Source organism: Elephantulus edwardii, unplaced genomic scaffold (assembly GCF_000299155.1).
Source record: "Elephantulus edwardii isolate Elephantulus edwardi_28Jun2011 unplaced genomic scaffold, EleEdw1.0 scaffold00006, whole genome shotgun sequence".
NCBI lineage: Eukaryota > Metazoa > Chordata > Mammalia > Macroscelidea > Macroscelididae > Elephantulus > Elephantulus edwardii.
In genome coordinates this window covers 25,360,538-25,376,779 of record NW_006399756.1, presented here as the reverse complement: position 1 = coordinate 25,376,779, position 16,242 = coordinate 25,360,538, and the positions used below count along the sequence as shown (strand labels likewise).

The window sequence follows — 16,242 nt, the reverse complement described above, 5'->3', positions numbered from 1 at the left end:
GTTCTTTCCTGGAGAGGGTGAAACCAAGTTGCTCCTTGGAGGCAAGGATTTTCAAGCTCCACCTCACATACTTCGGGCATGTTATCAGAAGGGACCAGTCCTTGGAAAGGGACATTTTGTTTGGAAGGGTGGCGCATCAGTCCAAGAGAAGACGACCCTGGATGAGATGGATTGACATGGTTACTGGGGTAATGGGAGTTGGTGTGTTGGAGACAATGAGATTGGCTCAAGGCAGGGCAGGGTTCAGAGCTATTGCACACAGGGTCACGGAGTCGAAGGCTGCTCTACAACACATAACAACGAGTGTTATTGAGGAGTAATAATGTCAGTTTGAGGACTAGGGTGTGCCTAAATCAGGTCATGGTCTCTTCAGTATTTGCTACACATCTGAGATCTCGACAGTGATTAAGGAAGACAGAAGAATTGATGCCTTTGAGTTGTGGTCTTGGAGAAGAATGCTCAATATCCCATAGACTGCCAAAAGAGCAGTTAAGTCTTGCAGCCAGAGTGCTCATTGGAGGCAAAGAAGACGAAGCTTCATGTCACATACTTTGGGTATGTTACTAGGAAAGGTTGTTCCTTAGAGAGGGACATCATGTTGAAATGGTGGAGGTATGGCAAAGGAGAAAAAGACCTTCACTCAGGTGGATTGGGAGTGACTGCAGCAATAGGCTTGTGCCAGGGATTGAGAATGGCACAGGACAGGGCAGGGTTCAGGGTTCAGATCTGTTGTTCATAGGGTCACCATGAGTCACACTCACTATGATGGCACCCTAACAACAACAACTACAACAAACCTATAGTTGAGCTAAGAAGGTATTATCCAAACAGAGCAAGGGAACACTACATGGTTTAAAATCAGGAAAGGTGTGTGTCAGGGTTGTATTCTTCTTCCATACCCCTTCAATCTATATTCTTAACAAATCATTCGAGAAGCTGGATTCTGTGAAGAAGGTTCATCAACAACCTTCATTATGCAGACTCTGCAGTCTTGCTTGCTTGCAGTAAGTGAGGAAGACTTGAAAGGCCTTCATTATGCAAACTCTACAATCCTGCTTGCTGTAAGTGAGGAAGACTTAAAAGGCATGCTGCAGATCAGTGAATACAGCCTTCAATATGGATTACATCTCAATATCAAGAAGTTAAAAATCCTCACCACTGGACTGACAACCAACGTCATGATAGATGGAGAAAAGGTTGAAATTGTCAAGGATTTCATCTTACTTGCCTCTACAATCAATAACTTTGATACCAGTCATCAGGAGAGATCAGAAGGTGCATTGCATTGGGCAAGTCCACTGTCAGGGACCTCTCCAGATTGCTGAGGAGCAATGATGTCAGTTTGAAGACTAAGGTGCGCCTGAGTCACACATTGGTTTGTTCAGTCACTTTCTGTTCTTCTGATAGTGGGGCAATGAATAAGAATAACAGAAGAAGAATGAATGGCTTTGAGTTGTGGTGTTGGCTATAGGGAGCTCTTGTGGCTTAGTGGAAAGGAATTGCACTGCCAACTCAAAGGCATACAGTTTGAATCCACCAGCTGCTCTGTTGTAGAAAGATGTAATCTCCTCCCAGGTAGTTGGACTCTGAAAACCCAGTGACTCATCAACAGTGGGTCAGTCCCAACACTGGGCATTCTATATTATTATATATTAATTATATTATATATTATATTATTATTTATATTATATTATATACATGTATTATTATATATTATATACATATATAACTGTACCACTGTTAGGTACTGTCAAGTTGACTGCAGCTCGTAGCAACCTCATAAACAACAGATCGAAGCCATGCCCTATCCTGCACCATCCTCACTGTCTATGATGTAATCCATTGTTACAGACCCTGTTTATCGAGAGGATAGTGACTCTCCCATTTAAATCATAGCTACATTTCCTGTCTGAGAATACAGGAGTCATAAATTGAAAAGCTGAGGGGACTTTAGCTAGGCTAACAAAGCATGCTGTTTCCAACAAATTGAAATGATAGTTAGCTAGATATGCATGAAGACAAAACAGCATACAAATGAGCCCATCTGTTTGTGACTGTGTGCGTCTGGGTGCGTGCATAGCAAAAGCCGGATGCTACTGCAGGTAGGTCTTCTGTGGAGTGTTACGTTTGTCCCTTAGAAGCATTGGGTGAAACGAACAATGAACCCCATGGAATGCAGGCCTTTCATGAAAACACACAATAATAGTCAGAGCCTGACTGGCAGGTAGACTGGGCCTTCCACTGTTTGCTGAGATCTGACGGATTGTCAGTGACTCTTTCAATAGGATGTTTTGGGAACAGAGATGAAAACATTAGATAGATAGATAGATAGATAGATAGATAGATAGATAGATAGATAGATTTATATATAATATGTAGTATTAAATATGTATATTTTATAAGTATATTATTTATAGAGATATTCTGCAGTATGCATTTCAAGTCTTCCTCACAGCAGTAACATATATATATATATATACATACACACACACTTTTATATATACATGTATATATGTATATAATTTTTATTTTATACTGGTTTACTTGGAAGGTTTGTATTCATTGTTTTTCACACCTCTTCTTTCCCATTTCCTTTACCCACCCCTCCCTCCACCCATCAAATTGTGCAGCCCTATGATTACCCCCCTCCTAACCTATCTGCTCCCCGTTAGATCCTCATACAGGTTTTACTAGTGCTGTGTCTCTATAATAATGTCTGTATACAGTAGTCCTTTGTTCTCTCTAAAGGAGCCTCAGTGATGAAAGGTAAGTGCGCCACCTGCTAATCCATAGGTAGGAAGCTGCAGCCCACCAGTCACTCCTTGAGAGAAAGACGTGGCCGTTTGTTCCTTCTGTAAGGATTGACAGTGTTAGAAACCCTGTGGGGTGTTTCTCCTCTGTCCCACAGAGTCGCTATGGGTTGGGGTGGGTTATTCTAGAAATGAGAATGGGCACTTGGGCTTTGTTCAGAGAAGCATCCCCACAGTTACAAGAGTACCAGGGATAACCTCCTCACAGAGGCAAAGAGCATGTGCTATTATAAAAATGGGATTAGGTATTATTGTCATGACAGGAGTCCAGAACGAAGGCTGCATAATGGAGTGGACCTGGGGGGAGGGATTGTAAAACAATGGGGGACCTTTTCTTTTACTTTTCAAAGAAAAGAGTGTACTGGGGGGAGGGGTGGGCAGGGAGAAAAGTGCAACAATGAATGAATGGAAATCCAAAGTCTCTGCAAATTTTCATTAAAATGAATAAAAAATAGATTTAAAAAAATAATTCCCTGTAGCTAAAATAGGACGGCTTAATTTATTTGATTTTTTTTAAAAAAATAAATACAGCAGTATCCCTCACCAGAGGCAGAAATAGTGATTTCAGTGTCCCTTATCATTCTCTGTACTGGAGACTCCTGGGAGCTGGAGGGGGAGGGCAGGTCTTCTGAGATTGTTCTTGGAAGATTTTCATCTCTGTATCCTAAGCCATCTCAGTGTGACTAAGTCATTGGTACATGGAGTAGTAACAGTCTAAGAGGTCATGCTTTCTGGTGTGTGTGGACCTCTGTGACACCCCAGAGGGTCCCCCTCCCTCCTTCACTGGAACACTGCAGTTCTTTCCAAATCCTGAATGCTCAAGAGAGGGAGTTCTCTTTTTCTGTGACAACATTAGTTGTTAGAAAGGTAGGATTTTTCATGCTGAGCTCTAATGAATTTATTTGTAGTTTCTGTCCATTGATCCCTGGTTGACTGCCTGGATCTCTATGCAGAATTAGTCTGCTCCAGATTTGCAGAATTATACAGCTGGAAAGGACCTCGAGTGATTTCTTTGCCCAACCTTTCTATGTTCTGGAAAACAACAAAATAGCCTACTGAAGAGAGGCTTTATGCATTTGCTCATTTATTTCTCACACTTTTATTGAGCATCGCTTGTTTACCCAGCATCAGTTCAGGGGCTGGCATGAACAGAATGGGGGAAGGTCGTTCTTTACGTTAACTGTGTACAAAAATTCTCTTTAGAAAAGTTCCACGAATGGAAAATTTGTCATCTTTTTAAAGACCTTTTTTACATATCCAGTGACCTTCTCTTCTGATCTCATTCATGCCGCTAATGGTGTTTGTTAGGGGCCATTGAATTAATTCCATCTGATGATGTCCCCATTAACAGTGCACAAGGGTTTTCTCCAGGGAAATACTGACAAGAGCAGAGCAGCAGAACTTTCTCCCATAGAACCACACACAGAGTGGGCTCAAACTGGCAACCTTTGGCGGTTTGAACTGACCACTTGACCATTCCTCCACCAGGGCTACTTACCAGCCACTTAAGGGTGCAGATGGGGTGGGGGCAAAACAACAAATAACTATTTAATTTGAAAGTTTGTCCTCATTTAAGAGTAAACTTTCTCAGTGGCAGTTATTCAATCTTAGCATCCTTGTCCCTGAATTCTTTTCAGTTCATATAACGTATGTCTAGTACCATCTCTTTTCCCCCTTTAATCACAATGCCAGCTTTGCTACAATGATTGGAATTGAACATATCATCTAGGATCTGGTAGAAGAATGCTTGTTGATACACACGCTGCACCCGTGAGCATGTGCAGTAATCAGAAGGGCTTCATTACCTCCCTCATATGCCTAGAAAATATTTAACTCGACATTGACAAGGAAGCCAGTTCCTTCTCAGGTTGAGTTTATCATTAATCTTTCTCCACCTGTGGAACAGGGCCACCCACTTACTTTAGGATTGTATTTTCAGCTGGTGTTGGCTTATGAGTGACTTCACAATCTACATCCCACCTCCTCAGATCGCTTTGCAGAAATCTGTGTCCACCCATCCTGAAGTTTCTTGGACAGTGTCTGTAACATTCACATCTACAAGTTCACATTCTGGCATGGACCAGAACAAGAGCAAATGAACCGAAGTCCTCCTTTCTTTCATTCTTTTCCTTTCCCTGTGTTAGTTGTTCAAGCAAAAACTCCATGTTGTCTGTGACTTCCTTTTCCTGCTCACCTCCCCTGCATACTGCCTGTCAGTAAATCCTTTGACCCCGCCTGAAAACAGACTCACAGATTTCTTTACGCTACCTCGTACATTCTCCGGTCTTCATATTGTACTTTCTCATTTACAAATGCCTCGTTCACATTGAACTGCAACAATTCATTCAACAGGAAAAAACCAAACAAACAAAATTACTTTTCAAAGTTTAAATCCAATCATCTCTCCCCCATTTCAATAGCAGAAAAAACATCGTTTAAGATCTGAATCCTTTTCTTCCCTCCCCTGACTGAATTTCCTTGTGTTCTTTGCCACAAAGCCCTAATCATTGCCCATCTTTATGGCATTCCCAGACGGCAATTTCATTTCACATTAGATCTTCCTGTGGAACGGCTCTCCTTCTGATCTTTGGAGCACCAGAGTTTCAGGGTGAGGCAAAGGGTTAATGGGATTGTTTTTCTAACTAGAAAGTTGGAGACTTGAGTCTACCTGAAAGTGTCTCAGTGAGCTCTGCTGGCCTAGTGGGTAAAAAGTTGTGCCGCCAACCCAAAGGTAGGTGGATTGACGCTACCAGCTGCTTCTAGGGAGAAAAAACCGGAGCACACTCCTCTTGTGTGATTGACAGCCTCTGCAGACCCAGTGGAGGGGCAGTTACTAGTTGTTCTCTCTCAGAAGCCCATAACAACAGCAGCAGCAACAGCAGCAGTGATGTCTCAGCCAAAAGGTTGGATGGTCTAGTTCTGAAAACCAGTCACTACAAGTCCCATGGGACATAACTGTACGCTAACACACGTTCTGTCACCATACATTTAACTCTTTAGTAACGTCTTCTATTACTTCAAGCATTCCTTGGAACGCTTCTTATCTGTGCCTTTAAGTCTCTCTGTGGAATATATGTGGGTGAGTTGCAGTGGGTTCCTATGTCTCTGATAGCCTTACTTCAGCGCATGAAAAGGCTTGACTCCTTTGCAGTGATTTCAAAGCTGGGAGGGAAAAGTTGTGAGTAGAGTTTGGTTCAGTCGTTTCAAAGTGAGAACAAGTAGTAACCTATAAGACAGATGTTTGAAAGCTAGAAGCTGCCAATATTGGCAGTCTTAGGATTTTAATTTCACATGTGGACCTAATAAGGGATTCTCAATTCCTCTGTCTTGGCCATTAATGAGCTATTGAACTGAGAAGGAGGGAGGTGGGTCCTGTACAGATTCCATTCAGTCTCGTTAACTGAGAACATTTTAAAGCTCCCAGTCCTCAAAGGGAGTAGCTCTCACAGATAGGAAGCCATCCAGCGTCAAATAGCAGCATTTCAAATATGGAGAGATGACATTTTCTAGTATGTTTGAATTCCTTTAGAGAGTTTTGTCTTTTAATTGTTTCCTCAGCCTGAGGTAATTGTGAGGAATAACTGAGCTCAGGAAGTCAATCACAATGGCAGAATCCTGGGCCCTCAGCACTCATTGCCAACGAGTCAGTGTGGTCACATACCTGGCCCTTGGTTTCCTGAGTCTATGGATTACGTGGGAGCGGATTACCCATCCTTTCGCCCACTGAGCCACTGGTGGCTTTGAAACGCCAGAGAGGCACAGACTTTGAGTTTGCAGCGTAATTCCCTGCAAACTTTGCCATCAGACACCATAAAGGAGACTCACTGGGTTTCTTCTTCAAGGATCTTTTTCCTTGCTTGCACTGACTCTTACGTGGGTCACTGACTCTTAGGGGTTATTGTATATGGTATGTTTCCTGCCTAGTGTTGGGAATTTCTAATTGTTTTCATCCTTTTTCTCTCTCTCATTGCTCTCAAGTCAGAACTGACTCATAGCTGACCCGCCCTTGGGTTTTTAGAGGCTGTAAATCACACAGGCAAGAGCTCTGGTGGCCTATTGGCAAGAAGCTGCTCTACAATCCCAGAGGTACACGGTTCGAATCCACTGATGCCCTGCTGGAGGAGGAGAAACAATCTCCTGTACCAGTTAGATCTGATTTGACAGTACACACTCAAAAATAATAAATCACACAGGCGTAGTTTGCCCATCTTTCTTTCATGTAGTGGGTGGTGGATTTGAACATTGCTCTTGGGTTGGCAGTGAAACTCCCTACCTCCTAGGTCACCAAAGTGCCCTTGATTCCACATCATCCTTATAAACTAAATTCATTCCTCGCCTTCGGTTTTCTACCACTTTCCTTCCCATCTTTGCTTACCTCATTTAGAAACCTCCATCTCAGAACCAGAATGTTAGATGGTCCCATCTTTTCTATTCTTCAATTTTTTATCTTCACTGTGCAAAGTCTGTCTTCTGTTCTGCCTGATAATGGAGTGATGTGAATGAAGCCTCTTTCTTTCCTGAGATGCTGATGATGTTACAACTAGTCCCGCTAGTGCTAATAATGGACCTTCAAGATTAAGGAGAATCTGAGAAATCATTAAGAGATTAATTAGTCCATCACCTCACTTTGGTTTCTGCTGACTTAACAGAAGGACTAATATATTCAGTCACCAGTGTTGTTATGTGCTGTTGAGTCGCCTGCGACTTATAGAGACCCTTTGTACAACAGCTCTGAAGCCTGCCCTGTCCTGAGCCTGTCTCACTGACTCCATATCAACCTTCATTGCCCTGGTTAGTGTTATCAATCTATCTCATCAAGGGTCTTCCTCTCTTGTGATGCTCCTCAACTCTTCCGAGCATAATGCCCTTTTCCAAGGACCAGTCCCTTCTGGCCATGTGACCAAAGTATAAGAGATAGAGCTCCAAAGTCCTAGATGCCAAGGAGAAACTTGGTTTCGCTCTCTCTAGGACAGACCTGTTTGTTTTCTTTGCGATCCATGGTATATTCAAGACTCTTATTCAGCACCACAACTCAAAGGCATTAATTCTTCTTCTATCATTCTTAGTCATTGTGCAGCTCTCTGATGCATAGCAAGTAATTGCAAAGACCATGGCCTGGTCAGGTATACCTGAGTCTCTAGACTGACACTGTCGCTTCTCAGTATTCTGGAGAGGTCCTTGACAGGGAATTTTACCAGTGCAATTTGTCTTTTTATTTCCTGTGTGCTGGTGCCAAGAGTGTTGATTGTGGAGCTGACCAAACTGTAAATGTTAACAACTTCAGTCTCTTTTCCACCCATCATGGTGCTGTGAATTGGCCCAGTGGTGAATATTTTTTGTTTTCTTGATGTTGAGCTCAATCCATATTAAAGATACAGGAAAGATTGGAAAGGTACGGAGTCAGGACGCATCCCTAACACACTCCTTTCCTGATTTTGAACCATGCAGTGTTGCCTTGCTCCCTTCTGAGGACTGCTTCCTGGTCTGAATATAGGTTTCACATGAGCTCAGTCAACTGTTCTGAGATTCCCATTTTCCTCAGTTAGCCACAATTTGTTGTGATCCACACAGTCAAATGCCTTTGCGTAGTCAATGCAATACAAAGAGACATTCTTTTGGTAGTCTTTGATTTTTGCCAAGATCCATCTGGCATTGGTGATAATGTCTCTAGTGCCACGGCCTCTTTTAAACCCAGCTTGTAGTTTTGGTAGTTCTCTGTCAGTGGTAACCAATACATTAGTTAATTAAACTAATCCCTCCTTATCTCCTGGAGAGATCACCCAAAGTTAACAAATTTGTATCTGTGGCCCACTGAAGCCACTGTGTTCATTATAGAAACCATTGGGACACATGACAAGAGATGTAAAATCTATTCACAGCCATGTCTTTGTGTTGACTTTTGGAAGGAGAAACCAATTTCCAAGAAAAGCAATTAAAATCCGCCTACTTTTGTTAAGGTCAACTTAAATGATTATTTATCCTTCCAGCCTATTATAAAGAAGGACTGAAATTACCAAGTTCTTAAAAATCAAGACAGAAGCTGATACTTTAGGGATCTATAGAAATTTTAATGTAAATTGTTCATTTTTCATTAGTGGGTATACAGAGGCGAATTTAATAACCTGGAAACTATTCATAATATACCGTGAATACCAAAGTGGTTGTTTGTAAGACTGGAGGCTTTAGTGGAGTAAAGATAGCCAGTTTATTATGCTTTTTAATCAGTGTAATTAAGGAAGAAGGCAGAGAGTGCACAGATGTGAGCATGCGCATGAGAGAGAATAGCGATTGCACAGATATGAGCATGCGCATGAGAGAGAGAGAGAGAGAGAGAGAGAGAGAGAGACTGAGACTATAGAGCTTGCACAGATGTGAGCATGCGCATGAGAGTTGAGGTGGTGTTGACCATAGCGAGGTGCGCTGCTTACCTAAAGACCACATTGCTCCGGCGGTTCGAATCCACCAACCGCTCTATGGGAGAAAGCTATGCAACCTCTTCCCATTAATGTTTACAGAATTAGAAATCTGACGGAGGGTCAGCTCTGAATCAAGGCGGACTTGGCAGCAAGGAAAGAGGAGGATGCAGAGAAAATGCTGGTCATTTGACTGTGGTTGAGAAAGAGAATCCTGCATCAGGTCTTGGGTACCCATAATCTCTACCACTTGAAACCTGATGTGGTGATTAAGAAGATGTCATTGTTCATGCCTTATGTTTTGAACTCACGTGTTCATTGAACATCTATTTAGTGTCAGGCAGCAAGCTCTGGTGTCACAGTCCCTAGGAACCTGGGCTGCCCGCTCAAAGGAGCCACCTCTCTGGTGCCTCCCAATCCACCAGCTGCTTCAGTGTAAAAAGAGGACTGTCTCCTTCCATGCAGTTTACAGCCTCTGAAACCCAGTGCAGGGCCAGCTTGAAGTTGATTCTGATTCCCTAGCATGGAATATGAGTGAGTAGGACAATACAGCAAAAAGAAGGTCAAGGTCTGTAGTCTTCAATATGGATTGAAGCTCAACATCAAGAAAGCAAAGATTCTCACCAGTGGGCCAATTAGCAATTCCATTATGGAAGGAGAAGAGATTATAGATAGCTGCAGCTTGCTTGGTTCCGCAATCAACACTCTTGGCACCAGCAGTCAGGAAATCAGAAGATGAATTGTTTTGGGAAAGTCTGACGTGAGGAACCTCACTAGAGTACTGAAGAGAAGCAGTGTTCAGTCTGGAGACTAAGGGGTGCCTGATCCAGGCATGGTCTTTGCAATTGCTTGCTATGCATCCAAGAGCTGGACAATATCTCAGGATGATAAGAAAAGGATCGATGCCTTTGAATTGTGGTTCTGGAGAAGATTGTTGGACATATCATGGACTGCTAGAAGAACAATCAGGTTTGTACTAAAGAGGGTGAAACCAGGTTGCTCCCTGGAGGCAAGGATTTTGAGGCTCCGTCTCACATACTTTTTTCAGGTGACCTGGAGGGACCAGTCCTTGGAGAGGGACAGTGCAGAAGAGGAAGACTCAGGATGAGATGAATTGTCTCAGTGACTGGAGAAATGGGATTAGGTCTTTCAGAGACAATACGACTGGCACAGGATAGAGCAGATTTCAGAGCTAAGATATCTAGGGTCTCTATGAGGTGCAGGCGACTCAATGGCACATAACAACAACAACAAGAAGATCTTACAAGCCTATGCCAGATATTCTGCTAAGTAATAGAAATGCAAAGTAAACAGTGTGATCTTTAACCTCAAAATTGTCACCTTATAGTGGGAGAGATAAACAAATATTCTAAAAGATATATAATGTACTATAGGAAGCATTGTAATAAAGATATGGATGTAGTAATAGTGGGTCAGTTACTGACCGTGAATCCTGAATGACTGTAGAGCTGATACTATCTTGAATTGAGGGAGTCATGATCAGTTAAGGAGTTGTGCAGGGGGAAGGGGGGATTGAACATTGGGTTGTACGTACATATGATGGGTGAGGAGGTGAGGGAAATGGAAAGAATTCATTCAAATTTTTTGGTTTTTTTGTTTGTTTTCTAATAAAAAAATTGTATTTACTTAGAAGCATTCAGAGAATTTGTTCAAATTTGTATTTCAGTTTTTTAAATAAACTAGTAAAAAGATAAAACAAAGAAAAATAAAACAAAAAAGAAAAAGAAGGTGGTGTTCAGCACTGTGAGAAGAGAAGGCCTGGAGGGTCTGTGAACATATAGCAGGTGCTGCTAATCCTGCGTGATGGAAACAGAAGGATCACGGAGGTTGAAGCAACTAGCTCTGTCTTGGGGAAGAGAGGGTGCCAGGCAAAGCTTCCCAGAGATGCTGTATTTGTCCTGTGTCTCTTACTGAACTCAGAGGCAAAGAAGTACCTGTTTATATATGGTTGTAATAGAGGGAAATACGGGCTAATATATGGTGAGGGGAGGAAGCAAGCCCTTGGAATGGCTCATCTCCAGAAGCAGCAGTTTTTCTGAAAAGCTTCAGGCACTGATCCACAAAGGGTCAGGCTTTCCTGCAGCCATTGGATGAATAGTTGAAAAGTGCTACATCTCACATACTCAATACTTGTTCCTAAAAGCCCTTAAAAATGGCATCAGGAGGGAAAAAGATCCCAACATCCATTCTGAACAAATAGGAAATTGCTTTTTTTTTTTTTTAAGATTTGCTTTGAAAGACGTACACGTACCCCCTCCAATGGGGTACACCCCACAATACTCAATTTATCTGTGTCAGAAACTCTAAGGGCTGAATTGATTGTGCTGTAAATTGAACCTCAGGTTCCATTCTGAGTGCTTGAAACGTGACACTCCATCCGCCAAGCCCTCCTACTTGGGCTGTTTTTTTCCCGATTCTCAGACACTGAAATACTTGTGCAGCTCTAGTGCTGTCTCTGCCTGGGCCAGGAAATGCAGTGTTGATCAAATTTCATAATAATATGAGGGAGATGTTGAAGATTAATGCCTTTTGATAATCCAGACTGCCAGAGAGCAAGACACAGAGGAGAATTTAATAACCTGAAAAATGGTTGCAAGGAAACATGGGTTTTTTTTCAGCTGTCTTCTCCATGTGCTTATTTCCAAACCAGGGTGAGTTTTGATGAGGGCCACTCCTGGGACAAGTATGGTTTCACTTCGCTCCCTCTCTTCGTCGACGGGGCTCTGGTGGAGGCAGGAGTGGAGACCCAAATTATGACGTAAGTACTTTGATTTGTTGTGGTAGAGAGCTGCCCAGAATGAGTCTCCTTCCTGCAATGACATTTATTTTTCCATATAGCCCTATACAAGGGTATTCTGATCTGTGGACTAAAGTTTCCTCATTTATAAAGTGGGAATATTTATATTCTTCCAATTGGTGCATCAGAAGGCGTGCACCCACCAGCTCAAAGGGCTACTGATATGAGGCTAGGTAGAAAAAAAATTGAGATTTCCAGTGGAAAGTAAAGTAAAATAACACATTCTCACTTAATCCAAACCTTAGGAAAACAAAAACTCTCCATATTTCTTATGTTTAAAACTGGATGTAAGTTTCCAGAGCAAATTTGTTTTCCATTCAGCAATGCATGTGTACTGTTTTGTGACATTGATTACAATCTCCATGTGGTAACACTCCCCGCTTCCTACACGTGTTTCTCAGTTCTGCTTCCTGTTTCTCAGTCCTCTAATTGCCTTCTCTCTTTCCAAAACTGTCCAGTAAGTGGGAAAGGGTCTGGATGAATTAAGTCAGTAAACAGTCACTGTTTGAGATCGAGCAGTATGTTTATGGGAAAGTCTTAGGATATGACTGACCCACACTCACAGCCTATAGTTGTTCAGTTCAGATTAAGTTGTTTGGAAATTCTGTCTTTGGTCCTTTATAATGAGAACACATGCTCAAGAGGTAGATCTTAAAGCTATATCCAGGTTGAACTTCTGGAAGTTCCCTGCCTATGTACTACTGTTCTAGCCAAGTTTTAACGATCTTCAGGAGTATTTTACTTGCATATGTTATTAATGATATTTTATAATTTTTATAATTTCCACATTCTGTGGGTTTACCTTTCTCAGACATGTGATCAAATAGAGATCTCTTCCAGTCAGTCAGTCAGACAGACAACTCTCTTCCAAATTCCTGGCATAAACTGTGAACACGTCTAGGGCTCTATTAGTTGAAAAATGTCAACTGGTATATAGTATCTGAATATAAGACAAAAATAATAATTAGATCAGAGAGCGGGACAATGACTAATGATGCTAGAAGAATTGATGCCTTTGAGTTGTGGTGTTGGAGGAGAGCACTGAATATACCATGGACTGCTAAGAGAACAAACAGGTCCATCCTGGAGAGGGTGAAATCAACCTGTTCCTTTGAGGCAAGGATTTTGAAACTCTGTCTCACATACTTTGGGCACATGGCTGGGAGGGGTCAGTCCTTGAAGAGGGACATCATACTTGGAAGGGTAGACGGACAGCACGAGAGAGGAAGACTCAGGATGAGATGGATTGACTCAGTGACTGGGGTAATGAGTGTATCTGAGGCAATGAAATTGGCCCAGGATAGTGCAGGATTGAGAGCTGTTGTATGTACAAAGGGTTGCTTTGAGTCACAGGTGACTTGTCAGTCCATAACAACAACTTTCTAAAAGTGTTGTTATGTATCATCTAATTGGAACCAACCCATAGCCAGCAGGTTTTAGAGGCAGTTAATCACACAAGAGATACTACTTTCTAAAAGTGTATCACATTATAGTTGCTTACATGTTGATCACCTCTATGTGCAGGCAGTGTAGTAGGACCTTTGGGAAGGTACACCAGACAATACTAGCTGACTTTTCCCAACTCAGATTGGCTTGGTGGACTTATGTCTAATGCTTCGTTAGACAGAAGGGAGTCTACGGAGCAGAAATGGGAGTATTTTATATTTTCTGGAGTTGGAGACAATAGGTTCTCTGGATGTTTCTGCTATGGCTTGGAAGAAAGGTGTCTTCTTAATACAGCACTGAGAGAGAGAGGGAGGGGGAGAGAGAGAGAGAGTGTGTGTGTGTGTGTGTGTGTGTGTGTGTGTGTGTGTAGTGTCTTCATGCACACAAACAACACACACATGCATATGATTTTTGAGTTTTTTTTGTTTTTTTACAGTTTTCAACAGTCATTCCAAACCCAAGACTTGCTTACTTTAAGGAAAGAGCATATTCCTAGTTTCTTTGCTTTATGTTTTTTCCCAGGGATTAACTAAAAAATCCTTTTCCACCTCCCTGACCTTGTACTGTACGTTTGTCCCTCTACGTCATTCTCCTATTCAGAGGGTTACCCGACCACTGGGATGGTGGGAAGAAGGTAGATGTGCCATGTGACACAGAATACCCTCCCAAGAGAGTCAAAATTGTCTTATGAATTCCAGAAAAACGTAATATTCAAATGCACCTTCTTGGGTTTTTTCTGTGGATCTTTAATCCTGGGCTGATTTTTCCCTGGTTGGTTCCATTCTTCCCCTAATCACTGAGTACAAAAAATTAAACACTTCCTCTTTTCTAGGACTTCCTCTGGTATGGCCATCAATGAGTTTAAGAGTTAGGGTTAGAGGGTACACATTCTAGAAAGTTCTGAACGAATTTATGCCAGGTGTGGTCCCTCATTACCTCTAAATCAACCAACTTTTTCTTGTTGTGGGTTTTGGGTTTTGTTTTGTTGGTCTTTTTTTATCAGAGATACTTAGTGTCTCTCCTCTATTTTTTCTTCTACTTGTCTCATGGCCTGATTTATCTCACATTCTCTTGTCTGAAGCCTGTTTGAGCTCGCTTCCTGCTTCTCCTGGGCATTACTCTGAACACAACCACGTGTACTCTAATCTCTACATGTCTTGGTATTCCCTGACAAGTTTAAAGCCACAGTTTAAATTCTCATTTCATCGAATGTAAATGGTAATCATCTTTTTTCAACTTAACATAGCATTTAGCGGGTCACATGTGTATAAGGGAGGTTGACCAGAGAGCCAAATCATTTCCTGAGGGGAATGAAATTTCACTTCTAGTTTCTGTTCCACTAAGATGTGACTAAACTTGGTGGAACTTCTGTGCTGCTTCTGACTTAAGTATCAGGATGTGTTAAATGCTGACGAGTAAAAAGAAACTAGAATGATGAGTAATTGGTTTCTTAGAAGAGATCTGAAACATCTATGAATTTAAGGTGAGCCCTGGAAGACTTTGTCCAACCAAATACAAGTCATTTGGGCTACTTGTTTTTTAATTAAATTTAGAGTGTTTTTAAATGATGCACACTTTGTGGGGTTCCTCCAATAATCTGAAAGGGCTAGCAGGTGCTGATACCTGTAGCCAATCTTAGATTTGGAAAGAGCTCTATAGACAAGTGACTCACTAGGATTATACTGGGGTCTGCCCTTAGAGATTAGCAGAGACAGAGAATGAAGTAAAAGTCCAAAAATTGCTCTTTTTTAGGACCTGTGAGGAGTTAGAGTGAATTCTTTTGAGGAAGAATACTTAACTTTTCTATTGAACTGAAAACTCATCAGTGAAGTGGGTCATTCTAATTCTGTAGTCTTCTCTTTAAAGTGAACCCATTCTCTCCCTTTATCTCAACTCTGGTGAGGGAGAAAGAAAGACCAACTTATTCACACTCTGCTTTAATTTCCTTATCTTAGCACCTTTATTTGGAAAATTGAAATATGTGTTAAAATTTCTCATTTGTTCAGACATCTAATGAGCTTTCATTGTGGATCAGCTCCTGCTAGTCCGTAAGGAAGATTGTGAAGATAAAGGCAGTTCTTTCTACCTTCAAGGATCTCTCAGGCCACTGTTGGGAGGAGGTAGCGTGGCAGCAGTCTCCGCTCATGAGCCCTGGTACGTAACCAGGGGATCAGCAGAGGGAGTGAAGACTTCACACACACTAAAGGCGACAGTTGAGTTTATCTGGAAGTTTCAATAGCAAGTCACCAGTGGAAAACCAAATTGCAGGCATTGACACAGAAGCTGCAAGAAAGTAGAAGAGTTTGAAGTTTTACTACCATAACCTCTGTGGCTGGAAGATGGTTGATGTATAATAGGAAGTCAGTAATTATTTCTTGAATACAGTGTTTTAGAGCAAAAGTGTGAACTCAAAATAAGAAACATTGGAAACTGGTCTGCGTATTAAGGGTGTAAGTCTGTGGAGGGGTTTGGGCCCTTTTTAAGGCTGTAACATGGATCAAAGTCATGCTTTTGAAATTGCAAATCTCAGGTTCCTCATTACCGCATTGTCTCAAAACCCCGTCACAGGCTTTCCATTGCTTTTAGGATAAAGTTCAGGCTCACTGACTGGTCTTTAAGCATCTTTTGACCTTTCTCTGGGACCTCATCTTTGGCCCCATACTGTGATGGCTCTCCAGCTTTCTCTGATTAACCTGATGTTTTCTTGTTCCAGTCTGTTTGTATGTGCCTGGATTATCTTCCCACTGCATCAGCC

At 41.9% G+C, this 16,242-nt stretch overlaps 1 protein-coding gene across 1 annotated transcript in view; it reads left to right on the top strand.

The window, feature by feature from the left end:
- The window catches only part of SORCS3 (sortilin-related VPS10 domain containing receptor 3), an 839,716-nt gene that overhangs the window by 737,083 nt on the left and 86,391 nt on the right, over positions 1-16,242 (top strand). Inside the window, exon 14 of the mRNA XM_006879952.1 lies at positions 11,895-12,002. Coding sequence (XP_006880014.1) covers positions 11,895-12,002 — 108 coding nt within the window. The remainder of the gene's footprint in view (positions 1-11,894; positions 12,003-16,242) is intronic.